The sequence below is a fragment of the Mirounga leonina genome, unplaced genomic scaffold (assembly GCF_011800145.1).
Source record: "Mirounga leonina isolate KUSES-001 unplaced genomic scaffold, KU_Mleo_1.0 Mir_114, whole genome shotgun sequence".
NCBI classification, from domain to species: Eukaryota; Metazoa; Chordata; class Mammalia; order Carnivora; family Phocidae; genus Mirounga; species Mirounga leonina.
The window spans coordinates 29,241,814-29,269,418 of record NW_023270265.1 but is presented as its reverse complement, the minus strand read 5'-3'; the positions used below and the strand labels follow the sequence as shown (position 1 = coordinate 29,269,418).

General features: G+C 44.2%; 1 protein-coding gene across 10 annotated transcripts in view; it reads left to right on the top strand.

The window, feature by feature from the left end:
- Nucleotides 1–2,585: 2,585 nt before the first annotated feature.
- The window catches only part of STN1 (STN1 subunit of CST complex), a 42,575-nt gene continuing 17,555 nt past the window's right edge, over nt 2,586–27,605 (top strand). For 2 of the 10 annotated variants that reach the window (XM_035028596.1, XM_035028590.1), the window contains exons 1-7: nt 2,774–2,987; nt 3,287–3,481; nt 10,821–10,916; nt 16,624–16,692; nt 21,721–21,888; nt 22,629–22,743; nt 26,439–26,613. In XM_035028596.1, the coding sequence (XP_034884487.1) occupies nt 3,349–3,481; nt 10,821–10,916; nt 16,624–16,692; nt 21,721–21,888; nt 22,629–22,743; nt 26,439–26,613 (756 nt within the window). In that variant the 5' untranslated portion in view covers nt 2,774–2,987; nt 3,287–3,348. Of the gene's footprint in view, nt 2,608–2,772; nt 2,988–3,286; nt 3,482–10,820; nt 10,917–16,623; nt 16,693–21,720; nt 21,889–22,628; nt 22,744–26,438; nt 26,614–27,605 lie in introns of those variants that run through there. The other 8 variants (XM_035028559.1, XM_035028527.1, XM_035028534.1 and 5 more) reach the window with 7 other exon arrangements.

The window sequence follows — 27,605 nt, the reverse complement described above, 5'->3', positions numbered from 1 at the left end:
TCACCTCCTGTAACTCATACGGTAGTTACGACCTAAGCCACACATTCTGTGTTTACTTGAAATTTAGCCTCCTGCTTTGTTATTTGATATATTACATGCATCACTCTTTTTTGCTCCAATGACATGAAAATTGTTGGTGCTCCCCCATAGCATTCAGAATGTTCAAGGTATGCTGAGTGACTAAAGATATTATACATATAATAAAAATGTTGATAAGGGGGATGCCTGGGTGGCTCAGTTGGTTAAGCATCTGCCTTTGGCTCAGGTCATGATCCCAGGACCCTAGGATGGAGTCCCACATTGGACTCCTTACTCAGCAGGGAGCCTGCTTCTCCCTCTGCCTGCCGCTCCCCCCTGCTGTGCTCTCTCTCTCTGACAAATAAATAAATAAAATCTTTAAAAAAATTTTTTAAACTTTGATAAGTTATGCTTATTATAAACTTCAGACAGAAAAATCAAACCCAATATACAAGTGGACAAACTTCATTCTACCAGTAAAATGTCAAAATGGTTAAGGCAAGATAGTTTGAACTTTGAGGTAGGAGATATGCAGTTCGATCCCCTGCATTTCCAGAACAATTTGCTAAAATCTTAACTTTCTAGAAAAAAAATTGTCTAGCCTGGCAAAAATGCTTGCAAAACCAAGCTTCATTTCACACTTCTCAGTGCTGTGGCAGGTTTCATAAGAAAGGTTCCCAGCATGAAGCATTGACTATTGGGTTTTGAAATATCTGCTTTGCTGTGTTGTGGAGTCCCAAGCTGAAGGGCCCTGCGGTGTTTATGATCTCTAGGCAGTGGATTGGAGAACTTGGAGTCCATCTTGATGAAGATGGCAGGAGGAAGATCCTCCCAAACTCCTCTAGATTCTTCTGCAATCTGGAAATTCAGTCCCACATCTCACCTTGGGTTTCAGTTGCAACCTGCTAGCTCAAGTTTTGAACTCAGATCAGAAGAAACATCCCTGGTCTCCAAAGAATCCACCCTTCATTGTAAAAGATGACTTCAGGGGAAGTCTGCTCTGCTTACCCCACTGGGTATGGCCCTCCCCAAGGCTGTTAGTAAGCTTGGAGTCCCCAAGGGTTCTTATCGCTAGCACTCTACCCTTGAGTGAACCGCAAGAGTCACTCCTGAAGTCTTGGGCTCTGAGTACACACAGTAGTGATTTTCTTCTTGGGTTCCACCCTGGAGCAGATGTGTACAATCAGGAAAATGTCACCCAACCTGTCTCTCCTCATCTGACAGGTCAGCCAAAGCACCCATCCTTCTGGGTGTCCTACTGGATGTGCTTCCTCGAAGAGAGTCTCCCTCCTATTAAAAAAGGTATCTTCTCTTAAATGAATCTTAAGCTCCACAGAAACAACTGTTCATTGCAATAGAATATGGGCAATGCTGTACTTTGCCAAGGATTGTTTTTCCGCTTCTTCAGTGGTCAGGGATGTAATTAAATGCCATCATTCTAATGACACACATTTTCCATTCCAGCTGCTTGAAGTTCCTTCTCTGCTAAATACTTTAGTAATTATCTCTTTGGCCACTACCTGCCTCCCCCAGGGAATGGCCTGCCAGAATGACCTCTACTCCTCCTTCCATTTTAGAGTCCCTATAAACTAGGAAGAACTCTTGCCATCTTGAGTGATGTCATGATGTAGCTTATTTATTTATTTATGGGAGTGGAATGTGGCTCTTTTCTCACTTTGAATTAGGACCACTGGGGACAAGCACCGCCAAGGTAGTCATGATTTACCAGAATGCCAGTTTTCCAAAATTCTTAAGTGTACAACATTCCAGAGTGTAGATGGAATGAGGAAAGAAGACAAAATTTATTGTCATAATCCTGTATGGCTAGCTTTGGGCAAAGCCAAGTCCTCAATATTCACGCAAAGGCTCATATTTAGATACTGATGTTATCTCCAAGTGAGACTGTAGAATCCCAATGTGTGTGTGTGTGTGTGTGTTAGCAGATCACTCACCAAGTGTAAATAAACATTTAAAATATGCCACACAGGGCGCCTGGGTGGCTCAGATGGTTAAGCGTCTGCCTTCGGCTCAGGTCATGATCCCAGGGTCCTGGGATCGAGTCCCGCATCGGGCTTCCCGCTCCTTGGGAGCCTGCTTCTCCCTCTGCCTCTCTCTCTGTCTCTAATGAATAAAGAAATAAAATCTTAAAAAAAAAAAAATGCCACACATACCTGCTCTATGCTTTTTTATTTGTTCATTTAATATATCAGGAACCACCCCCACCCCCCCACCCCCCCACCCCCGGCAAGAACCAGTCCCAATCTCTTGGGGATCCTACCACTAGCGGGGGACAGGGTGAAAAGGAGACTTGGAGGATGGGTTTGGGGGCAGCAGCAATTGCAGAGTCAGACCCCCGGCCTCGGAGGTTTGGGCCCCGTGCTCCAGCGGAAGCCCACGAAGGCCAGACGGATGGAGGGACCAACGCACGGCTTGGGCCACGCCAACGCAAGACGGCCTCGCCGCCACCTGCAGGCGAGCTAGGGGCGGGGCCTCGCTGGGATGGGGCTGCGCGGCGGGCGCGGCGGGCGCGGCGGGGCGGAGCGGTGGCTTCGCGCCGGCCGCGGGGAGGGAAGGCCCGGGCCGGGAGAGGTGGGTCGGTGGCGGGCCGGGAGCGGAGGCCGGCCCCCGCGGCGGCTCCGGAGGCGCCCTGGGCCCCGCGCGCTGGCGCCGGGCGGGGCCGTGGCGCCCGCGGCCTGTGAGCGCCCGGAAGGGCCGAGCCTGCGCGCTCCTGGCGGCCGCGGGCTGGCGGCGGGGGCGCGGCGGGAGGGGCTTCGAGCGGGCCGGCTTTTCGTTTCCGTTTTCCTCCTTTTCTCAGGCTCATCCCCAGACCGGAAGGTGCGGGGCCGAGCGACGCACAGACCCACCCGCTCTGACCCCCTGGTGTTTGGCCGCGAGGGCGCCCCTTCCTCTCCGGACCCCGCCCATCAGAGCGGTTTCAGGGTGCGCCTGTAGGGACGTAGCTCCCCCAGGTGAAAAGTTAGCGTTTAGGCGTTTTGAAGTTGGTAGTTGGGGGGAAGGAGAAACACTCGCGTGGGGCAGAGGAGATTCCAGAGGGAGAGCCGTAAGGAACGCACAGGCCTTCGCCCGAGGAATGCCTTTTTGCTCTAGGCCCGTGGCGTGAGTTGGCCAGGCCCCGGACCCCTGCTTTTACCCCTCCCGGAGTTCCGCATAGCCGCCGGGGAGCAGCTTCGGGGCCAGGCCGATGTGACCCCTTGAAAGCTTGCACCCTGGTTTTTTTTTTCTTTTTTTTTTTTGGTCTCACATCTAGATCCTTGACTCCGTGACGCAGAGCCTTTCAGGGTTGGCTGCAGGCCAAACCCCAGCCTCCCGATGCAGCCTGAATCCAGCCAGTGTGAAGAGGAGACCCCTTCCCTCTTGTGGGGTTTGGATCCTGTGTTTCTAGCCTTTGCAAAACTCTACATCGGGGATATCCTGGACTTGAAGGAGTCCCGCCAGGTACCAGGTATGTCGCTGGTGGGCCTGGAGGATGCCCAGTGCTGCACCTGCCCCTCACCCTTCTTTCCCCAAAGCTGCAGGAAGTTGGGGCTTGGTGGCTTTCAGGAGAGCCTTCCTTGCTGCAGGCTCTGAAAATGACCTAGCGTGGACTCTCGAATGAATATATTTCTGTGCAAGTTCAAAAGTCTAAATCTTATTTTTATTTTTAAAATAAATGCTTGGGGGAAGTAACCTTTGTACCCAGGAATGGGTTTGTTTGTTTGTTTGTTTTTTGGGTTTTTTTGTCTGGCGTTGAGGTCTTTCATATTTTAACATGCTCAGTTATTTTTCTTTGGAACAGCTCTTGGTGGAAAGCTCACTGGACCAGACGTTTCTAGACCTTGTTCGCTTTCCTAACAGTGCCTCTTACCTGGCCTGGGCATGTGACTCACCTGCAAAGCTTAGATGTCATCTTTGTAAAAATGGGGATTAACCAGGCCTGATTTTCTTGTGGGGTTTTGTTTTGTTTTCTGTTAATCAGAACCAAATAATATAAATTCATTGAGAGGAAAGACATATGCCTTACTCATCTACATAATTCCACTGCTTAGAACAGTGACTGGCATGTGGTGGGCCCTCAAAAAAATAGTAATTGGAGCAACAAAGCATTATAAATGTAAAGTTAAAGAAATCACTTTTTTTTTTTGTTTTAAATGGTGGTTACTAAAGATAGGTTCTTCATACCTAAAAACGTAACAAATATAATTTGGGGTAGATTTAAATAATTCACATAGCTGTGTATGGATCTTCACATGCTTGTGCTATGTGAGAAGTTTGGTTAAACTCTTTGCTATTTTGAATGAATAGCAAGCTGTGAGTCAGTCAAGAAGCTCAAGTATGCACAGTTTTAATGAGAGGATGTTCTGTATGTTTCCAGTTCTATGTACAAATATATTTGGATGACCTTATTCTAAAGCCTTTTGTGCAGATTTTTCACCACACCTTGGTTTCTTAATTATTGTTGGAAATGGTCTGTGTTTGGTTTTATGTTTTTTTTCTTGGAAGGCAGCCGTCCTCCCCCACAGTTGTCCATTTTCCAGAACAGGCTGGTATTCTCATAGCTCGTCTCAGGAAGAAAGCAATTCACACCAAATGCCAGCCTTGCATTTGAAATAAAGGTCTTATGGAGGTGCTCAGGGAAATATCAGGGCATGATAGGGGCTTAACTCGTCCTGTGGGTAAAGGACTTTATGATGTATTAACAGCCAACCAAGGAAAACGGATCCTGATGGTCTTTACTCGGTCACTGGTAATACTGTTTCAGATGTGCTTTTGTTGCCCGGTGGACTGGGGAGACTTGTGACCCTGAGGCCTCCATCCAGCCCTTCCCAGGGATGTTGCCAGAGGCTCTTGGTCTCATTGCAAGAAAGAATTCAAGGAGAGACCAGACACAAGGGTTGAGCGGTGCAAATTGGAAAGTTTATTAAAGTGAGAGTACATTCTCGACAGGGAGAAAAACCATAAAAGACTCTTAACTTTAGGAATCAAACTGAGGGTTGCCAGAAGGTAGGCATGGTGGGGGGGATGGGGTAACTGGGTGATGGGCATTAAGGAGGGCATGTGATGTGATGAGCACTGGGTGTTGTATGTAACCAATAAATTGATGAACTCTATCTCTGAATATAAATTGAATTTAAATAAAATTTTAAAAAATAAAGTGAGAGCACACTCTCAAGATGTGAGAGCAGGAGAGCCCAAGGGAGAGCTGCACCCCAAGTTTTGGGTTCCTGCCTTTTACTGACAGTTGTTAATTAGGGGGTAGAATATTTATTACTTGGGGAGGGATTTTTTTTTGGAGGAGTGGGGTTTTGTGCCTTTTCTCCCTTACTTGGCCCAGGTTTTTGGCCTTCTTTGTCTTGAGCCTGTCTGGTTTGATCCAGCTTCTTATGGCTTTGTTTTTGAAGTGCTGCCAGGAGAGGTCTCTGACCTTCCCCCGTAGCTAGCCATGACTCCCCCTTTGCTGGCCTCCAGGCATCCTGTTAAAAACCTAACTAACTGCTGACTCCTAACAGTTTTTAAAATGAAACATTATGCTTGAAGCAGACAGCAACCATAAATTCACAAGAGTGATCCTCTTGAGATTATACTGTAGGGCTCTAGGGGTGGGAAATTCCCCTAGTCTGGGTTTTTATTTCTGTGTTGTTTTCATGGTTGTTTTTGGTTTGGTTTGGGGATAGGGGATGTCCATGCCTGAAAGAACACCGAGTGATTAGAGGACTGGCATTTCCAGCCAGGTGACATCAGACCAACACCTTGGGAAAGGAGAGGGCTAGAGATTGAGTTGTCATTTGGCCAATGATTCAGTCATGCCTGGGTAATGAAACCCGAATAAAAACTCTGGACACCAAGGCCCAGGTGAATTTTCCTGGTTGGTAATCATACATTGATTTGTCAGGAGGGTGATGAGTTCTGTGACTGTGGAAGCTTTGTGCTTGGATTCCTCCAGACCTTGTCCAGTGCATCTCTTTAGTTAGTGAGTCCTGATTTGTACCCTTCATTTTGAAACTATAGTCATAAGTCTAGTACCTTCCTGGGTTGTGTCCCATTCTAACAAATCGCCAAAGCTGAGAGAGTTGTAGGACCCCCCGAAGTTGTAGCCAGTTGGTCAGAAGGGTGGGTGGCCTGAGAATGCCCAAATTCAGGGCTGGTGAGTGAAGAAAGCAATTTTGTGGGAGACTGTGCCCTTAACTTGAAATTTGACCTTACTCTGTGTATTTGCCATGCGTCAGAATTGCCTTGCAAAATGGTTGCAAAATGTCAACTCCTCTAAATTAATCTGCAGTTTTAGTGTTAAACAAATAAAAAATATTATGAAAAAATCTTATGAAGTTTGTGGTGGTGGTGGTTTTGGGGTCTTTTTTTTTTTTTTTTTTAATTTATTTTTGAGAGAGAGAGTGTGTGAGTATTGGGGGAGGGGCAGAGGGAGAGAATCTTCAAGTAGACTCCCCGCTGAGCATGGAGCCTGCCTATCTCACCACCCACGAGATCATGACCTGAGCCGAAATCAGGAGTTGGCTGCTTAACCAACTGAGCCACCCAGGTGCCCCAGTTTTGGGGTCGCTTTTGTTTTATCTTTTTGTTTATAGCATACAGAAATAATCTTTATTATTCTAAATATCTGTGTCAGACTTTAATAATGGGATAAATAGTGAATCTGTTGCTTAAATGAAAATACAATACTTATTTAATTCTAGAGGGTCCGATGAAGTGGAAATTCATAAGAATTATATGAAAAATAGTATCTTAGGCATTTGAGTACTATCGGACATCAATTAAATAATGACAGACTAAAAAGAGATAAATCAAAAGTACTTTTAAAAGAGAGGAACCAGGCAAATGTCTTACCGTGGTGGTGGCTGCCCGGGGATGGGCTGATGTGAGAGCCGAATCAAACCTGCGTGTGTGACCCTGGGTCCCTGAACCCTTGCCACCTGACCCTCCTCCTTCCTGGGGACCTCATGGTCTGGGGGATCCCCGGGTATGTTTTGGCGTCGGGGGGCTGTGTGTGGAACAAAGGCAGCAGGACCTGAAGAACCATGTGGGGAAGGCTGTAGCTGGAACTCCCAATCAGCCAGAATCTGTTGTTTGGGTTGTTTTCTTTTCTTCTAAAGATTTTATTTATTTACTTGACAGAGAGACACAGCGAGAGAGGGAACATAAGCAGGGGGAGTGGGAGAGGGAGAAGCAGGCTTCCCGCGGAGCAGGGAGCCCGATGTGGGGCTCGATCCCAGGACCCTGAGATCATGACCTGAGCCGAAGGCAGATGCTTAACGACTGAGCCACCCAGGCACCCCGTTTGGGTTGTTTTCTGTTCTTTGCTTCCTGAGCTTGCTTTCAGTCAACAAAGCCGCCATCCAACTTTTTTTTTTTTAGCTCTTTTGTCATAGAAGAGAATCTTGTGTTGATAGGAGGAAGTGGTCCTCTCCAATTCTTGTCCATGCCTCCGGCCGCCATCTGCTCAGTTGCGCTCCTGATACATGTGGTTCATGTTTCTCTACACGTGGACACGTGTCTTCTCTATTCCCAGGCAGTGTGTTTTCTCCTCAGTTGATTTTCTCTGAATGTTTTTTTTTTAAAGATTTATTTATTTATGTGAGAGAGAGAGCATGAGAGTGGGGAGGGTCAGAGGGAGAAGCAGACTCCCCGCTGAGCAGGGAGCCCGATGCGGGGCTCGATCCCGGGACTCCAGGATCATGACGTGAGCCGAAGGCAGATGTTCAACCAACTGAACCACTCAGGCGTCCTCTCTGAATGTTTGTTTGTTTGTTTGTTTTTTTAAAGATTTTGTTTTTATTTATTTGACAGCGAGAGACACAGCGAGAGAGGGAACACAAGCAGGGGGGAGTGGGAGAGGGAGAAGCAGGCTTCCCGCCGAGCAGGGAGCCCGATGCGGGGCTCGATCCCAGGGTCCTGGGATCATGACCTAAGCTGAAGGCAGACACTTAACGACTGAGCCACCCAGGCGCCCCTCCTCTCTGAATGTTTTGATTCAACTCATGTGTTATTTTCTTCTGAATTTGTTCTCCATTGTTCAGAGACGCTTTGGAGATGTTTTCTGCATCAATTCCTTGAGATTGGAAGGATTTTTTGCATCTTTGAGTGACTCTGTCTGCCCTTGAAGGCCGGCCATTGTCAGTCTAGAAGATAAAAGTTTAGGGGGCTCTGTTTTCTGTGCTTTTTTTTTAGGAAGTCTCTTGTGTCCTCAAGTGAAGACCTGTTCAGATTTTTGTCGAGTGGCCCGGCATAGTTTGTAACGTTGGAGGATTGGCCTCCATCGCAGGTGACTTGAGGATCTCACTGGCTTGTGTCATTAGTCCTGTCTTATCACCTTTTTCGTATGCTGCAACCCAGGCAGAACACCTTTTGACTAGCTCTGTTTCCTTTCTCAAAGTGTGTCGGCTCTATACTATAAAAACTACCATAGCAGCACATACCAGGGTGTCCCAGGGAAACCCAAAGAGTCCTGGGACTGTCTTGAGTTTCCAGACGTCACCAGCAGAGCACCCTGTAGTGGCTCCAGGACCTGCTGGGAGACATTTCGGGATAGGCAGTGGGCTTTCCAGTGGGTCCAGGGACCTCCATCGTTCCGCTTCCTACTACTAATGTCCTGGGGGCCACAACTGACATATGGAACTCTGGAGTGTTCTCTCTCTAATACCAAGAAATGCCTGGCAACCAGGACAGACCATCCATTGAGATGGGGTAGGGGAGGCCACTCAGGTTCTAGAAAACGGTTCTCTCTAACTTTGCTCTGCCCAGTGCACAAATAGAAAGTGTTATTACCTGTCAGTGCATTTGGGGAAGCAGAAAGGGCTGGCTGCAGCCAGAGAACAGCCTGGAGCTCAGGCCTCTCCAAGCCCCCCCAGCCCTATAGCAGACCCGAACAGTGCCATGCCATGGTTCTTCTCTGCACATGAGCATTGGTCAGGGCACGGTGCTGGGGTACACTTCAGTAGAGGACTCCGTGCCCACATCCCTAGGGGGAGGCTCATTCTCCCGATTTAGACTTCTTCCTGTGGTCGGGATGTCTTGAGCTTGCCTACAGCAGTCCTGCAGGGCTCTCCCTCTGAAGTCACCCTTTTTCCTTTGTGTTTGGTCAGGCAGACAGGTGGTGGCAAAGGCCCCAAGGGCCTTACCAAAGGTAGTAACTAAGGGACCTGGATATCAATCCTAAGAACTCAGGAGAAGTCGATTGGAACTCTCCTGCTCTTAAAATTGCATGGATTTTCTGTGGAGCCAGTTTGAACCCACTCACCCTGTGTTCCTGGAAGGGGGTGACCCTCCTTTGGGGATGACTCAGTGACTCCGGCTCCTTCCCTTGTGTGGTCCTGCCATTTCAGCTCACAGCCCCCACGGTTGCCCCGTGCTCGTGGTCTCTAATCCAGCAAGTCATCGGTAGAAGGATGCCCTGCCAGGGAGAGGGCCCTTCTTTAAGCTAACTTTGCCACCATTGTTTTCCTTCCAACCACATCTCACTCTCCTAGAATCTTCACCTGGCTGAGGCTCAGAGCCTCCTTATACATCCTCTGGGACTCACCTTGAGTGACTCGTCCCCAGCCCCTTTATCCACATGGGGTACAAGAGAGCCGTCAGCGGAGGCCAGGCTGGGGATTTTGAAGGGCATCAGGGTTCAGGCCACAGGTCTGTCCCACCCCCACCTCCCCAGGCTTGGTGGGGAGGGAGGAGGTGGCCAAATGTCTGTGCTGAGGAATGTTTGTTTATAGGTCAGATCTTTATTTAAAAAGGAAATTGCTTAACTTAAACGGTTACAGCCTCTTTCTGCAAGGAAAGAATTCAGCCATCATGGGAGGAAAAACAGGCTGGAGAAGATTTTAGTGTGGACTCATGAGCTGCAGGAGACAGGTGCACATGCAAGTAGCTTACGCCAAAAGGGTCAGGGTGCTGGGGGGCCGCAGATGGGAAGCTCTGCAAGGGCAGGACAGCACTGGGACCTGGGGGTGGAATCAGGGACTCCCTGCAGCCCGAGTCCCTCTGTCTGTTTTCCTTCCCAGGTCCAAAACAGGCCTCTGGGTATTAATGTAAGGTTTATCCTCTCAGGTTTCTCCCCTGGCAGGAACCTGCCTGCTGGCATCTGTCCTCTGGGTTTTGAAAATAGTTTTAAAATAGTTTTAAAAACGAGAAGTTGGCGGGGGGGCACCTGGGTAGCTCCGTGGGTTTAGCGTCCAACTTGACTTTTGGTTTTGGCTCAAGTCGTGATCTCATGGGTTGTGGGGTCAAGCCCGGCATCAGGCTCCACACTCAGCGGGAAGTTTGCTTGAAGATTCTCTCCCTCTGCCCCTCCCCCCCATTCACTTGCACACACGTGCTCGCTCTTCCTCTCTCTCAAATAATTTTTTTTTTAAAGAGAGAAGTTTTTGATTTGTAATCTGCTGGCTCCAAAAAGCAGCATTTTGTAACCTAATTATCTTCTCTTTAAAAAAAAAACAACAAAATCACTGCTAATTCATAGAAATGATGACTGGCTTCCTAGAAAAGTGCTAGTAAAGAAGTCAAAGAAGCCTTTCTTGTGATTTCCTCTCTTTTGCAGTCCCTCAAAATAGATAGTCTCATAATCTAATGACTGTTTTCAGGCCCGTTGTGAGAGGTCCACAAGGAGGCACATTTCATTTTCACAAGTGGAAAGAAGATTAACCAGATCTAGTTGGGCAACATTGGTTTTCTCTTTTCTGCATTAGGACAAGCTTCATTAAAGCCAAACTTTCTACTTTGGACCCTTAAGGAAAAGACGTCTGAATTTCTTGGGGCCTGCCATTTCTCAAGGACTGATTTTTTTTTTTTAATTTCAGGTGTATTTTTTTACAATGGGCACCCAATAAAGCAGGTAGAGATCCTGGGAACTGTAATTGGAAGGAAAGAAAAAGATGCTTTCTACAGTTACGGAGGTAAGAAAAATTGTGCCTGACATTGAGTTTTTGTGGAAGGACCTCACTTAGCTGAACATTTGCATTTGAAGCAACTGACGCCTTTCAGAGCAGCTGGGGACCCACAGAGCCCATGCACTTGTCCTTTATTAGGAGCCCCTTCGAGCCACCGACATGGACTAAGTGTAAAATGAGGCAAAAGGTAGGAATGATGCTGATGAATACTGTCAAATGACAGCTGATGGGGAGTTAGAAAAATTAAAATACGACCATGTAGGATCTCTGGTTGGTAAGGGACAGACACCTGATACCCGAGGGTGTAGCTATAAATAGCAATGGATGGTAGCAGATGTTTATATTGATACCTTTAACAATAAAAAGGCCAGATTAATGTTAAGGAAGACTCTTCAAGAAGACAGGGAGGAATGAAAAATAATTGATAAGATTTATATTCAGAACAGTATTTTTAAAAAGCCTTATGGTACTCAGGGGTGAATATCCATTATCAGAAAATTTCCCTTCCCTCGTGATGATACAAACTAAATAAAGGATTTCTATAGTTTGGACACGAGCCATTAGTGTCGTCTTGAGTTTTGTCATTGAGTTTAATGTGTAAGCATTTTCATCTGTTGCCTTGTGCAGCCCTTAGAGTCTCTGGAGTTAAGAGGCCAAGCTAGATATTTTGTGGGAAGCCTAACTTTGGATCCTAAACCTTTGCTGTAATTGACAGTGTTGCTCTCTGTTGTGCTGCCTTGGGTTTGTGTCCTTGCTCTACTTGTGGAAAGAGAGAAGGCAGTTGAACTAGGGGACGAAGAACATTTCACTGGCGGTCTGTGCGTGATAGATAATGTATAGTATAGATGCAATGTCATTGCATGTCTTCAACACGTATTCATTTTCCTGAAGATGATTGTCTCGTGCTTATGAAAGCATATGTGAGGGGTGAGGTTTCTCATGCCTTCTTCTTTTCCCCAGCATATATTTTTTTAAACTCTGAAAGGGATCATCTTGTCAGGCATCCCCATGCTGGATTTCTTCTCAGTTTTATTTTACCAAAGGTATTGGTTCTGTTTTTCTCCAGACAATTCAGTAAGTATTCACCAGTTTCCTAAAGCATACTCAGCTGTGGGCAAGTACATTTTCTGTAGTGTAACAAAGTACTTCCTCTCCAAATACCAGTGATGAAGTAATAATTTCAGGTTACAAAGCACTTTCACATGTGAAATTTAGTGTTATTCTCCCCCTAATGTTTTGAAATAGAAAGGACAGATGTTCTTTCCATTTTGTAGATGAGGAAAATAAGGCTCAGTCACTTGCTCAGGGTTCCACTGATGGAGGTTTATAGGCCCAATCTATTTACTGATTCCATTTGTGGTGTATAGTCTCCACATAACTCAATTTGATTTTTCTCTCTCCCATCACCTCACCACCCACCCCTGCACCAGAAATCAACTTTGTCTTTTTTTGCCATTTTATTGATGGTACATGACAAAGTAGGGCTCCCCAAATGCTCCCCTTCTCATGGGGTTCTGGGATGGAAACTCTGTAGAGGTCAGGAGATTATAAGTGTGTTGGGGGATGAATTAGGGCAAGGACTCCCCAGCAGCTGAGGTCTCTCTCTTCCTCTTGCTCTCACTGGGATTGCTGGTCCAAGGGGGCTCTTACTCCTTGGAGGCCATGTGGACCATAAGGCTCACCACCCAGTTGCTGTAGCCAAATTGATTGTTGTACCAGGAAATGAGCTTGACGAAGTGGTCATTGAGGGCAGCGCCAGCCCCATCATTGAAGGTGGGAGAGTGGGAGTCATTGTTGAAGTCGCAGGAGACAACTTGGTCCTCAGTGTACCCCAGGATGCCCTTGAGGGGACCCTCTGATGCCCGCTTCAAAACCTTCTTGATGTCATATTTGGCAGCTTTCTCCAGGTGGCAGGTCAGATCCACGACTGGCACATTGGGGGTGGGGACATGGAAGGCCATGCCACTGAGCTTCCTGTTCAGCTCAGAGATGACCTTGCCTACAGCCTAGGCAGCACCAGTAGCAGGACGGATGGTGTCCTGGGCAGCCCTTCAGCCATCACACCACAGCTTCCCAGAGGGACTGTCTGTGGTCTTCTGGGTGGCAGTGATGGCATGGACCGTGGTCATGAGTCCTTCCATGATGGCAGAGTTGTCATGGATGACCTTGGCCAGAGGGACCAAGCAGTGGGTGGTGCAGGAGGCACCGCTGACAATCTTGAGGGAGTTGTCCTACTTCCCATGGTTCATGCCCATCACAAACATGGGGGCATCAGCAGAAGCAGAGATGATGACCCTCTTGACCCCACGCTCCAGCTGAGCCCCAGCCTTTTCCATGGTGGTGAAGACCCCAGTGGACTCCACTACAGACTCAGTACCACATCACCCTGTTTGATGTTGGCAAGATCTCACTCCTGGAAGATGGAGATGGGCTTTCCGTTGATGACAAGTTTCCAGTTCTCAGCCATGACTGTGCCATGGAATCTGCCATGGTGGAATCATACTAGAGTGTGTAGACCATGTTGTTGAGGTCAGCGATGGGTCATTGATGGCGACAGCACCTACTTTGCCAGAGTTAAAAGTGGCCCTGGTGACCAGGCACCCAATAGGGCCAAATCCGTTTACTCTGACCTTCCCCATCGTGTCTCAGGATTGCTGGGGCCCTGCGCCGGAAGATGCGGCTGTCTGTCAGATGCGGAGGAGCAGAGAGCCCATCTGGTCTTCGATTTTCTATTTTTTAGGTCACATGAAAGAGGCTGTTTGAGGATGTTCGTCCTGGCCCTGAAACCAGGCCAATTATTGTAAGTGAAGCCCTTTCACCTGTGACGTGAAGGGGCTTCACTTAACCCCTTTCCCATTCTAAAAAGATTAAGGAGATAGGTGTGACTATTCCCCAATAAATGTTCTCTTTAGGATGGATGTTAGAAGAACAGGACACATCTGTGGGCAGTGGGAAACCGAAAAGCATCTGAAGGTTGGAGTAATTGAGAGTAGAAAGAACTTGAGTTCTTGTGAGGCCTGTTCAGGGGAGAGCTGCACCCTCCCTGCTATCCTCAGGGCCAGCTTGGCTCTTGAGCCACCGGCCAGGCGGCCACTCCTTGCTGTCCTGGGTCCTGCTCCACCTGACTCACCATCGTCCTGGCCAGGGGGCTGTTTCCTGTTCCCACTGACTCATTCCATTGCTGAAACAAAAGGCCAGCGGCCCAGGCAGTGCTGCCCAACTGGGGCGGATGTTGTGCGGCTCTGCAAGGATGCTCCCCTTCCGGGGCATTCCAGCCCCCAGACCTCAGGCTGCCAGGGCACAGCACCTGCCAGGAGGCCTTACAGACCAGAAAGTCTGAGGGTCTGGTGGCCGTGCCCAGAGCACTCAGCACGTGACAGCAGCTCAGGCTCAGACCTAGAATCCTGGGAGGCTACCATCAGTGTCTTCACATTTTCTAGAACAAATGTTCATGTGCTCATATTTTTTTACTTTACATGATAAACCAGGATTTTACACTGGCAGAGAAGTGGTGTGCCTAGAGGTGTCATACAGTTTGTTTGTTTTTTTAACTCAGAATGTCCTTATTTTATTTTAAAATGATACTCATTATAAAATAAAATTTAAAACTGGAGAAAATTTTACTGAAGTACATAAAAATTATATGAAACCCTATAAATAAGATAAAAACAATGTCAGTGTTTGGGTGAACATCCCTCCTGATGTTTTTCACTTGTTTCTATTTGGAGAAATATAGATATGTCTTATTTCCTTGTACTATTATGCATATTTCTTTCTCTTAATATTTCCGAAATGAGGCTTACAGTCAGCATGTACATTCAGTGTGGAGTTCCTTTCCAACACTCCAAAAAAAACTGCTATTACCATTTCAGTGTCTTAAAATCATTTCTGTCAAAATACGCTATTTAATGTTTTACACAAATTAGATATAAGATTTCTTTTTTAAAATGAGGCATGAATATCTTTTAACAGCAATGAACATAAATCTTCACTATAACTTTTTATTCTCATATGGTATGCCATTGTAATTTATTTAACCAGTTCCATATTTATAAGCATTTAGATTATCTCCAACTAACAGCATTATAAACAATGTTGCAGCAAACAGCCTTATACAAGATGTATAAATCTGTGTGTGTATTCTGTTTTTCTCTTTAGGATAAATTCCTAGAAGTAATCACTAAGTCAAAGGGCATACACATTTAAAAATTCAACACGTTTCCAAACTTGCTCTTTAGAAATTTGATAGAAATTTACACTCCCACTAACAGCATATGAGGGTATCAATATTTTTAATGTTTGTCATTCTAATAGTTGAGAAATTATTTAAGTTCTTTTTCCGGTAACTAATGAGTTTAGTGTACTCACACATGTTTATTTGGCCATTTTTATATCTTCCGTAAATTATGTGTTCTTTTTCCTTGACATTTTTTCTCTGGTGGTCTTGGACTTTTCTTTATTCATTTGTATGAGCTATTTATTTATTTATTTATTTATTTATTTGAAGGGGGAGGGGCAGAGGGAGAGAGAGAATCTCAAGCAGACTCAGTGCTGAGTGCAGACACGGGGCTCGATCTCACAACCCTGAGATCATGACCTGAGCCAAAATCAGGAGTCAGACGCTTAACTGACTTATCCATCCAGGTGCCCCTGTTGTGAGCTCATTATACATTAAGACACTAGCCCTATCATTTAGAAAATTGCTATACGGTATTAATTTTTAATTGATCATCTATATCAGACTTTTAAAAATGAGTTCTGATTTTCAGGTCTCTTTAAAGAAGTCTCTTCCCACCAACTATAAGCCCAAGGTTCAAAAGTATTTACCCATATTTTCTTCTTATTTTTTTAAGTTTACCTGTTTTACATTTAATAAAATCTATTTAGAATTTATTTTAGTATAAGAAATATTTTTCTTGGCTTCTGCTTTCAACTCAGGTTTAAACCAGCAATAAAAAATTTGCCTTACATTCTGTATTACATGTGCATTTACAACAGTCTCACTGATGATTTTTTAAAAAATCATTAAGCCCACTGATCTCTTTTTTTGAGTTTTCCGAAATTAGACAAAGAGAAAACACCTCTCATAGCAAACATCTCCAGTTCCTCTGCAGTTATAAATCCAAGTGCAATAGAAATTCTGTGTGTGTGTGTTGCACTAGGGATAAAATAAGCCAAAATTATTTATGTGATCAAAATATAATTATTTTCCATTATGAAAACAAAACTCTGCTCTTCTGCAATATAGTTGGCTTTCCTTACGTCCCCTTCAGTGGTAAGGACTGGGCAGAAGCTCATTCACAAAGAGACGTGCGGGTCAGGAAATTTGGGATGCTTTGTCTTGGGAAGTCATCAAGCTAGTGAAAGAGCAGACGGTGAGAGAAGGTTGCGTCCCGCGTCCTCTCAGCCACGGGCTGTGTCAGCACGCTCTTGCTTCACGGTGGGAGAGCAAGGCCGATTTTGTATGTGAGCATTCATTGAGATTTTTGTACTTAACTTCCCGAGGACACCGTTTTTTAGGAGCGGCAGGGTAAGTGAAATGTTGACTACCTTCCGCTAGGCTCTCCTATGCCAGCGACCCATGCAGACAAGCAGTTCCCAGACCGGGCTGTTGAAAAATGTCACTTTGGGGTATGGCCGAATGCAGTGACGACCTGCGAATTCACTGGCAGTGCCCAAATCTCTCTTTTGCCCTTTTCTGCTTCTCTTGCAGTAGATGACAGCACTGGAGTTATAAATTGCATCTGCTGGAAAAAGTCGAACAATACCGAGTCTTCATCAGGTACTTTTATTTGACAGTCCTTTACTTTTTTTACTCAGGGTGGCTCATCAGAACAGCTGTAGGGCTGAATGTTCGTATTTGTCCACGGGTGAAATCTGTGGATCAACTGCAGATCTGGCTCCTCTGCAGACTGACGTCATAGAAGAGCTAGTTGTGTTTCTTTCTCCCGTCTTCTCTGGTGCTCACTTCCTAATGAGCCTGCAGGAGCGTGACTAGGTTGCTGGGAATTTGAGCATTTCCTTTTTACCATGGTAGTTATTACGGAAGTCAAGATATTTTAGCCTAATTGCCAGTGAGGTCAGAATCCCCATGCTCCAGGCGTATCCCTTGACCAAAGAAAGTTTTGGAGATTTTTGCTTTTACGTGATTGCCCACTAACTTCTGTGCTGCCACAATCCAGATTTTCTGAAATCTCAAAGATGTCAGAAAATCTAAAATTGATGAGAAGGTAAAATAGGATTCCTTCGAAATTAACCATTGAATAATATAAACTGAAAGGAAACTTTTTTTCTTAAAGTTTTTATTTATTTGAGAGAGAGGGTGTGTGTGAGCGAGTGAGTGAGAGCGTGAGTGGGGGGGAGAGGCAGAAGGAGAGGGAGAAGCAGACCCCCCTGCTGAGCAGGGAGCCTGATGCGGGACTTGTTCCCAGGACCCTCAGATCATGAACTGAAGGCAGATGCTTAACCCGACTGAGCCACCCAGGCGCCCCAAAAAGAAACTTTAAAATTGTATGTTGAACACATTGACTATAACTGAAACAGCATTTGGAATTCCTTGAGTACATTTTAATAGGCCTTAGGTAGTTTTTTTAAGTTAAGTTCATAATAAAAAAAATACTGGGCAATACTGGTGATCATTTTTGGTTCTAGAGAAGCTACGGCAATTGGGACCTTGTCTTTCTGTTTGGCAGCGTACACAGTGCGGTGCATATGAAATACACAGTGGCACATGAAATACTGTCTGCTATTCTATCTAACATCTGGTGTCTGGCTCCTTGGGTGATACACGGTGTCTTTCCTCTCTGCCATTACCTGCCAGAATCTCAGCTTCCTACTTTGACCATCCTGACCAGTGGAATGCTCCTTGGCTTAATTTTCTGACGTATTTACGTTTAGAACTTGGCCATCAGTTTCCTATAACTTCAGTGTTCCATTTCCTAATTTGGGAACATCTTAATCATTGGCACTGCTTTGTTTAGGATATTTTGTAGATAAAAATTGAGAATGACAGCAGATTTTTTTTTAAGATTTTATTTATTTATTTGACAGAGAGAGACACAGCAAGAGCAGGAACACAAGCAGGGGGAGTGGGAGAGGGAGAAGCAGGCTTCCCGCTGAGCAGGGAGCCCGATGGGGGGCTCGATCCCAGGACCCTGGGATCATGACCTGAGCCAAAGGCAGACGCTTAACGACTGAGCCACCCAGGCGCCCCTGACAGCAGATTTTTATGCAGCTGTTTCAGAGGCAAGAAATAAATCTATAGGACAATCAGATAATTGAATTTTCATATATGTCTAGGGTATTAAAATCATTTGCAGATTTATGGTTTTTGTGTCATCAAACCCTCAATCAGAGGGTGTCGTTTGAATATATGGACTTGTTTCAGGCTATGGAGCAGCAGACTTTTTCTGTACAGGGTCAAATAGTAAATGTTTTCTGCTTTGTGGGCGCTCTGGTCTGCACCTCAACTGCTCAGCTCTGCCATAGTAACACAGAAGCGGCCACACACAGTAGGTACAGTAAAGTAAAACTTTATTTACAAAAACAGGTTGTGGATGGATTTGGCCTATGGGCTGTAGCTTGCAGACTCCTGTTTTAGACATTGTTTTAATTTTCAAAATCAACTTTTTCTTTTTAAAGAACGACATTAGGAATATTGTATAACTCTTATATTTAGTAAGTTTTTGGATAAAATGTCTACTAATACTGAGACTAAGATTTTTAAAATATTTGTAAGTAGTTGAATAGGTGAACAGTCACAGTGGGTAGCCTTAATTGGAAATTGCTTTGAGAATAAAAAGAGAGGGTAAGAATACAAGGAAAAAACCCGAAAATGATTCTCGTCATGTTATATATGAAGTGAGATTTCTAAATTATTCCCGACTAGCCTATTCTCTCCTTTTCATTTAATTGCCCTCAATTTAAAAGCTTTCCCCTGGAACGTGGCCAATGGAGACTAATTTGTTTAAACAAAATTCAGCCTGAGTCAAAATCATGTTGCAGTCCATTAAGGTAATTGAGAATAAGCTATTAACTCCTATAAATGTCCTGTTGAGTGTACCATTTAGACTAGCTTATGAGAAAAGTTAAGAAAGCCTGGCCCTTGATACTGTAACTTTAGAGGGGGTTTATCTTTCCAGCGTGGAATAGGCTACTTAAAATGAAATTCCGTCAGGCTCCAGCCCTCTCATTAGATTCACCAAATTACAGAGCTTGAGCCGTTCTTTCGGCAGTTTGGCTCACCCTTTAAATGAAAGCTGGGCCTCATTCTCAGACTGGCCGCCAGTCTGATCATTTCAGCAGTGCTGTAGGAAACATTTATTATGATGTGTTTTAAATTCAGCCTAAATACAAGACGGCTTGAGGGGACAGGAACACAGATGGAATAAACCTTTTAAAAAGTAACACCTGGGTATTTTCTGAAGAAAGCTGGTCAGCTGAGTACCATTAATGCCGATGGTGTTCTAGATTCCTAAGTGTTGGTGCTCCGTGCTCCCTAGGTTGCTGTTTCCCCTGATAGAGTAGATGCGGTAAAAGAAAAGTAATGCTGTGGCTCTTTACAAAGCCACAGTCATCTAAGTTGTATAAGATTAAAAAGACAATGGGATCAATAGGCTAATAGGGAGATTTGTTCATTCATTATAGGAACACTAAGTATATGACAAGCCAGAAATAAAACAAGAGCAGGAAATACATCAGCATTTAACAAATGTTGGCTCAGGTAGATAAAAATATTTTTAAAAGAGGTGACTCTGATCCGTATCTTCTAGCTTACATGACAACGTAAAGAAGATGGAGTTGTGTGTTTATCGCAGCAAATATGGGGTTTACGTGTTAAACTCTGATAAGTCCCTAGCTGTTAAAGCCCCGAAAACTACCATCAGTGGCAGTGGGATAGACTAAACATCTTTTCAAACTTTTATGTAGTAAAATGAAATCCAAAAAGCACAGAAAAGCAGTGGAATGGGGGGAGTGGATGTAATTAGCAGAGCTGATAAAGCTTCCCTAAAAAAAGACATGAAGGATACATAGAATGCACAAGATGATTTCTCACACGTAAAGAAATGCAGAGAGCAGATCATCTTATATAAAAACACAGAGCCTGTCTGGCAGTTTAAAAGCAAAAATAAAACGTCATGGAATCATTACGTATTTTTTAAGGTACTAAACATCCATGTGACGGAAGCCGGTGTAGGAGCTGCAAGCATGCGCCTTGACACCTTGTCAAAACAGAACGGTTTGATTGTTTTTCTGGCAAACATTCTGACAATATGTAATGAACTGTAAACCTGTTTTTACTTTTCTGTCCAGTAATTCCCAACAAAAGACCCCAAGGAAAACACAATAATTTTGTCTAGAGGGCTTCATTATTCATTTTTACAAATAGCTGACATTTATAGACCATTTCCTGTGGATCTGACATCATGCCAAGCTCATGATGTAAGGGTTAACTTACAGCATGTGCAACAACTCTGTGTGTGAGGTGGGCTCTCCTGTTACCCCCAATTCACAGTTGAGGAAACCCTGGCGCCGTGAGGTTAACAGCCTGCCCACGGTCGCAGAGCTGGTAGGAAGTAAGTGGAGATCTCAGCCCGGTCTGTCTGACTCCATTACCCAAGCACTGACCTCTAAGCTGCATCCAGTGCAGGTGATTAAAGCCAAAATAAAAAATTACAAAAAGGGGGGAGAAGGGGATATTTAATGAGACTAGCTCATCAAACTGTGGTATATTAACATGCCAATGCTCCATGATTTTTTAAAATGCTCGAGTTGTATAGATTCTGTGGATACATGTGTGTATCTGAGCTTGAGCCAGGCAGAAAATCAGAACGTCGAATTGTTTACACACACTAGCTGTAACTGGAAAATATGAGTATGCTCACAGGGCAGGAGCAGAGAATAAACAGGAAGGTGCTAGTGTCAGAGACCGCCTGGGTTCAAACCCCAGCTTTGTTGCTAGCTAGTGGTTTTACTTTGTGCAAGTTGCTTGACCTCTCTGTGACTCAGTGTCCTCCTCTATAAAATGGGGCTAATAATAAATCGGTGTAGTTGTGAGGATGAGATGTGCTAATACAGCGTCAAGTCCTCAGAACAGCACCTGTGGTACCCAAATATTCTCAGCTATGCTTCTTACTATTTAATACAATTTGAAATGAAACTTAAGTGATAGAAATTATTTAGAATTGGAAGTGCATTGGGTTATTTTCACCATGAAGTTGCTTAAGCTTTCAGTTTTAAGTGGTATGAGAATGTGCGTGTGTGTGAGAGAGAAAGAGAGAGCGTGGGTTTACCCCAGTTACCCAACGAAGATGAGAGGCGAGAGATTAGGGTGTTGAGCACCTAGTGGGAAATCAGCCTGAGGCATATTCGCCTTCCCCATAAACAGAACTGCATGTGGAGATCTGGGTCCCCTTTTCCCCTGTGCCAGACTTGTCTTCCTGCAAGGACACTTTAAAGGGTTGTTGCGAGCTGTTGCCACCAAACGCAGAACTCGGCTCGGGACCACGTAGAGCCCTTTGAATGCGCTGGCAATGCAGGAGCAGGGGAGAACCTGTCAGAGCCCTGCCAGGACTTTCTCACTAACGGGTTTTCAGGCCTCCTAGACTCTGTTCCCTTCAGCCTACTTTTGAATAATTACAACTTACGCCTTCTGTTCAGCAGAGGATTTCAGAAGGGTGTGCAGATTTCTTACAGTAGAGCCGCTAATCAGAAGTAGAAGGAATAGGTGTCTTATGTTGGTCTCACCCCAAAACTGTCACACATGCGGTGGAGTGATCGTGTTATGCATTTGTCTCTTCCGGCCCTATAGCAACTACAGCTGCTGCAGCTCTAGGGGAGCTGAACTTAACCTCACAGCTTAAGAAGCTGCAAGACACCATTGAGCAGAAGACAAAGATAGAAATTGGGGACATTATCCAGATCAGAGGTTATGTCCACATGTACAGAGAGGAACGAGAGATTCGTGTCACCACTTATTGTAAGCACAAGTTATCTCTGCCAAATTGGTTGTTATGCTGGGTGTGTGTCCAGTAAACTCTGGGTTATCTGGAAGTCAAACGGCGAAGAAGTTCAGATAAAAAGATGGAACTCTTTACTGGACGAAATTATATTTCGTAACAGGTTTCTTTAGAAAAACAGCATTTTTAACTTTGTTTTGAAGAGCAGTAACTAGAAATGGGGGAAGAAAACAAATGATTTATTATATATATCTGGCAAATTTATTTGGGCCACATCAGAGTTTAAAGTACTTTGAAGTTCTGTGTGTCCGTCCATTTAGGGCAGAGTGTTCATATTCTTTAAAATGATGGCGATTTCTTGAATACCACTGAGTCCATTAACTTTGAAGGAAAACAGCTAATTGGAAATAACGATAGTCCCACATCCTCTGAGTGATACGTTTTGCAGGACTCTGGCTGATTTGGGTTGGAAATCCCACGGATGGCCCCTGTTGTTTGCCATTGTAACAGATGAGTGCATAAGTGAAAGTGCTTTCCCTGGTTCCAGTCTGCTGCCGGACAGGCCTGTGATGCTCAGGGCGTTGCATTCCCTCTCAAAGGATGACTGGGAACCATTTAGTGCATCTAGGATGTATGATCCTTGGGCACCCATAGGGAAGGAGACCCACTGGGTGCCTAGCAGCAGGTCCTCTCTCCAGGACCCTGGAGAGAGCTGATCTCATTGTAATTTCTATGGCATGTTTTCCCCATGGCTTATTAGATAAAGTAGAAGATCCTGTGTGTAACATTCAAATCGCGAGGATGCTTGAGCTGCCCAGTATCTACAGGAAAGTTTATGACCAGCCTTTCTGCAGTCCAGCCCTAGAGCAAGAAAGGTAAGCTGTGGCCTCTCACTGCTAAAGATGTATTGATGGCAGTAAGCCAAGCAGCGGGAGCCCAGATGCTGGGGTAGGCTAGGGTTCAAATCCTGAGCTGTCCACACTCATGGAGGGGCTCTGGGCAAGTCTCCTTACTCCCCATGTGGCTTCATTTTCTTACCTGCAAGGTGAAGATAATAATAGTACAGATATTCTAAGGTTCTTGGGAGGAAAGTGTATGTGTAATTGGAGTCCCTGGAGGCGTGCAGGGAGCAGAGAAAATGTATTTGAAGAAATAATGGATGAAGTTTTTCCAAGTTTGCTGAAAACTATAAATGCACAGATCCAAGAAGCTCAATGAGCCCCAAGGCAAGAAAGCTTCCATGAAACCTCATAGTCAAAATACTACACAATGACACATTATAACAAGAAACTAAAAAATGATACCCATCATTCCCAACCAGGGATGATTTTACTTTCTTGTGTGTGGGGGGGGTCAGGGGGTACAGGAGGACTAAGAATACATACTACACAATGACACATTATAACAAGAAACTAAAAAATGATACCCATCATTCCCAACCAGGGATGATTTTACTTTCTTGTGTGTGGGGGGGGGTCAGGGGGTACAGGAGGACTAAGAATACATGCGTACTCATTAGTGTCTGCATCAAAGGACTCTGAGCGGGGGCAGAAAACCAATAATAGCCTCTGCCTACAGGTGGGAACTGCAAAGAGGATAGAAAGGAGACTTCACTGTGTACCCTTTAATTTTTTTTTTTAAAGATTTAAAGAGGGAGAGGAAGAGAGAATCTGAACCAGATTCTGCACTGAGCAGAGAGCCTGATGCGGGGCTCTATCTCAGGACCACGAAATCACAACCTGAGCCAAAAGCAAGAGTTGGCCGCTTAACCGACTGAGCCACCCAGGCACCCCCCCACTTTAACTTTTTTAACATATATATGTTATATATTCAAAAAATGTATGTTAAAAAAAAAAACCAAACTCTAGACCTGTAGAAAGTAACAATGTGGAAGTTCCCCATTTTCCTGCCTCAGTACCATTACCCCAAGGTTGCCACCATTCGTAGGTTGATGCGTATCCTTTTAGACATTTTTCTTCTGTGCATATACAAGCGTGAACATTCACCCATATATTTTATGGGTTGTCATTTGCTTTTTTTTTTTAAAGATTTTATTTGACAGAGAGAGACACAGCGAGAGAGGGACACAAGCAAGGGGGAGTAGGAGAGGGAGAAGCAAGCTTCCCGCAGAGCAGAGAGCCTGATGTGGGGCTCAATCCCAGGACCCTGGGATCATGACCTGAGCCGAAGGCAGACGCTTAATGACTGAGCCACCCAGGTGCCCCATCATTTGCTTTTTAATAAAAATGGGAACACAGCTTATATACTATTCTGCAGCTTGACTTTTTCCCCCAAATCTTTCATGAATATTATAGCTGCTGTAGTCCTGCCTCATCCTTTTAAATGACCGTACAGAGCTCACTGTACGAATTGCCCTTTATGTCAAAAACAAGCGTTATTATTGAACAGACCCATTACCAGTAACGAATTTAAATCAGTAGTCAGAACATTCCCAACAAACAAAAGTCCAGGACCAGAAGGCTTCACAGGTGAAATCTACCAAACATTTAAAAAAGAGTTAATACCTATTCTCCTCAAATGATTCCAGAACATAGAAGGGGAAGGAAAGCTTCCAAATAAATTCTATGCAGCAGGCATTACCCTGACACTAAAACCAGACAGACACACTACAAAAAAAGACAACTACAGGCCCATATTCCTGATGAACATGGATGCAAAAATCTTCAACAAAGGGGCGCCTGGGTGGCTCAGTCGTTAAGCGTCTGTCTTCGGCTCAGGTCATGGGTTCTGGGATCGGGCCCCACGTCGGGCTCCCTTCTTAGCGGGAAGCCTGCTTCTCCCTCTCCCTCTGCTTGTGTTCCCTCTCTTGCTGTGTCTCTTTCTGTCAAATAAAAAAATAAAATCTTAAAAAAAAAAAAATCCTCAACAAAATACTAGCAAACTGCATTCAACAATACATTAAAAGGATCATTCACCATGATCACGTGGGATTTATTCTGGGAATGCAGGGATTGTTTAATATTTACAAATCAATCAACATGAGACGCCACATTAATAAAACAAAGGATGAGAGTCACATGATCTTCTCAGTAGTCACATGATCATCTCAATAGATGCAGAAAAGGCATTTGACAAAATTCAACAGCCATTCATGATAAAAACTCTCAACAAAGTGAGCTTAGAGGGAACACAGCATAATGAAGGCCATATATGAAAAACCCACAGCTAACATCATACTCACTGGAACAAGACAAGAAATCCACTGTTGCCACTTTCATTCAACATAGTGCTAGAAGTCCTAGCCACAGCAGTCAAACAAGAAGAAGAAAGAAAAGGCATCCAAATTGGTAAGGAAAAAGTTAAACTGTCCCTATTTGCAGATGACAATGACGCTATACATAGAAAATCCTGAAGACTCCACCAAAACAAATTATTAAAACTACAAATGAATTCAGTAGAGTTGCAGGATATAGAATTAATACACAGAAACTGGTTGCATTCCTATACACTAATAACAAAGTAGCAGAAAGAAAAATTAAAACAATTGTATTTACAGTTGCACCAAAAAGAATAAAATACCTAGGAAAAAACCACGAGGTGAAAGACCTATATATACTCTGAAAACTATAAAACATTGATGAGAAAAAGTGAAGGTGGTGCAAATGGAAAGATATTCCATGCTCATGGGTTGGAAGAATTAATATTGTTAAAATGTCCGTACTATCCAAAGCAATCTATGGATTCAGTGCATCCTTTTCAAAATACCAACAGCATTTTTCAAAGAACTAGAACAAATAATCTTAGAATTTGTACTGAACCACAAACGACCCAAATAGCCAAAGCAATCTTGAGAAAGAAGAACAAAGCTTAAGGTATCACAATCCCAGATTTCAAGATATACTACAAAGCCACAGTGATCAAAACAGTATGGTACTGACACAAAAATAGACACATAGTTCAGTGGAACAGAATAGAGAGCCCAGAAATGAATCCATGTTTTTTTGTGCTCAATCTGTAACAAAGGAGGCAAAAATATACAATGGGGGAAGGTTTAAAAATCCTTTTTAAAAAATCAAAAAATTTAAAAATAAAAAATAAAAAAATTACAAATAGAAATACGATATGATCCAGTAATTCCACTACTGGGTGTGTACCCAAAGAAAACAAAAACACTAATTCAAAAAACACCTCCGTGATTATTGCAGCATTATTTACAGTAGCCAAGGTATGGAAACAACCTAAGGGTCCATCAAAGGGGAGGAGTGGGGGGGGGGCGGGGATAGACAAAATGGGTGAAGGAAAGTAGGAGATACAGGCTTCTAGTTATGGAATGAATAAGTCATAGGGATAAAAGATACAGCACAGGGAATACAGTCAATGGTATTGTAATAGTATTGAATGGTGACTTGTGAATGTAGCATAGTGTGGACTTGTCAATTGCTATATTGTATACCTTAAATTAATTTAAAATTGGGTGTCAGCTATACTTCAGTCAGTCAAACAAACATCAATATAGTGTCACATTTCCCAGCTGAATTTCTGTTTTATGCACACCGAAAAGAAACAGAGGTGATAGTTTTCTGCAGGGCTTTTAAAAACTTTCCCCCAGCAGCGATCCAGGTACCCTGGACCTTGCCAATCTCACGTGTTTGCTGAGTGAAAGAGCCAAAGAATTCCTCGTGGAGAACAAAGTGCAAACCTTTTACCAGCAGGAATTGGAAATTGTGGAATCTCTGCTGTCCCTTGCCAATCAGCCTGTGATTCACAGCGCCGGCTCTGAGCAGGTAAGTGCTGCATGCCCATGTGAGAATTCAGGTCCCCTGTCCCATATCTGCAGCTCAAGGGTATGGGTGAACAGGACTGTGGCATGAACACTCAGAGGGTAGACCCAGGGAATAGAGGTTCTGGTTCTAGTCCATGTTTCTCTTCTGGAAATGTCACTGACCACTAAGAATTTGAAATGAGAATGCACCTGCCCTTTTGTCCTCCTCATTTAATCTCAGTAAACTTAATCTTTGGGTAGGGGAAAAAAGTAGTTTAAGGTTCATACTACTTCTTAGTATTCACTGAGATGGGTATTTAATCTCAGCAGGAGCCAAATGAGAGGGAAATAAATGAGAAGAGGTAATTGTTTTTCCAAGATTATTCAGCAAGAGAATTTTTTTTTTAAGATTTTATTTATTTATTTGACAGAGAGAATAAGCACAAGCAGGTGGAGGGGCAGAGGGAGAGGGAGAAGCAGGCTCCCCACTGAGCAGGGAGCCCGATGCGGGGCTCAATCCCAGGACCCTGAGATCATGACCTGAGCTAAAGGCAGCCGCTTAACCACCTGAGCCACCCAGGTGCCCCCAGCAAGATGATTCTTGAACCAAAGTTTTTAATGACTTGCTCTCTCTTCGTCAAAATAAGGTTACCTTATTAGGATTTGAATAAAGACCAAGTTGTGTTCAGTCTAGTTTATAAGTAAAAATTTCTAGGAACAATCAAATAATTTCTTACTCCTCTGGGAAAGAGCTGTCCCTTTTTCCCCTCTCATGTTACAGGTGAACTTAAGTTGTTTGGTGTTTATTTATTTGCTTGGAATTAAGAGTTATTTGAAACTTTAATTTTAGGCTTTCCCTTTCATTGCAATTCGCAGGTTTTTTGTTGTTGTGACACCATTTATTTTTATTTATTTTATTTATTCCACCCGGGAATGATCTCTGCTGAAATGTCGCCTTCTTGCCCTCCCCGTATTTGCTCTGATAGCCACCTGCTTCCTCACTGTGTTATCACC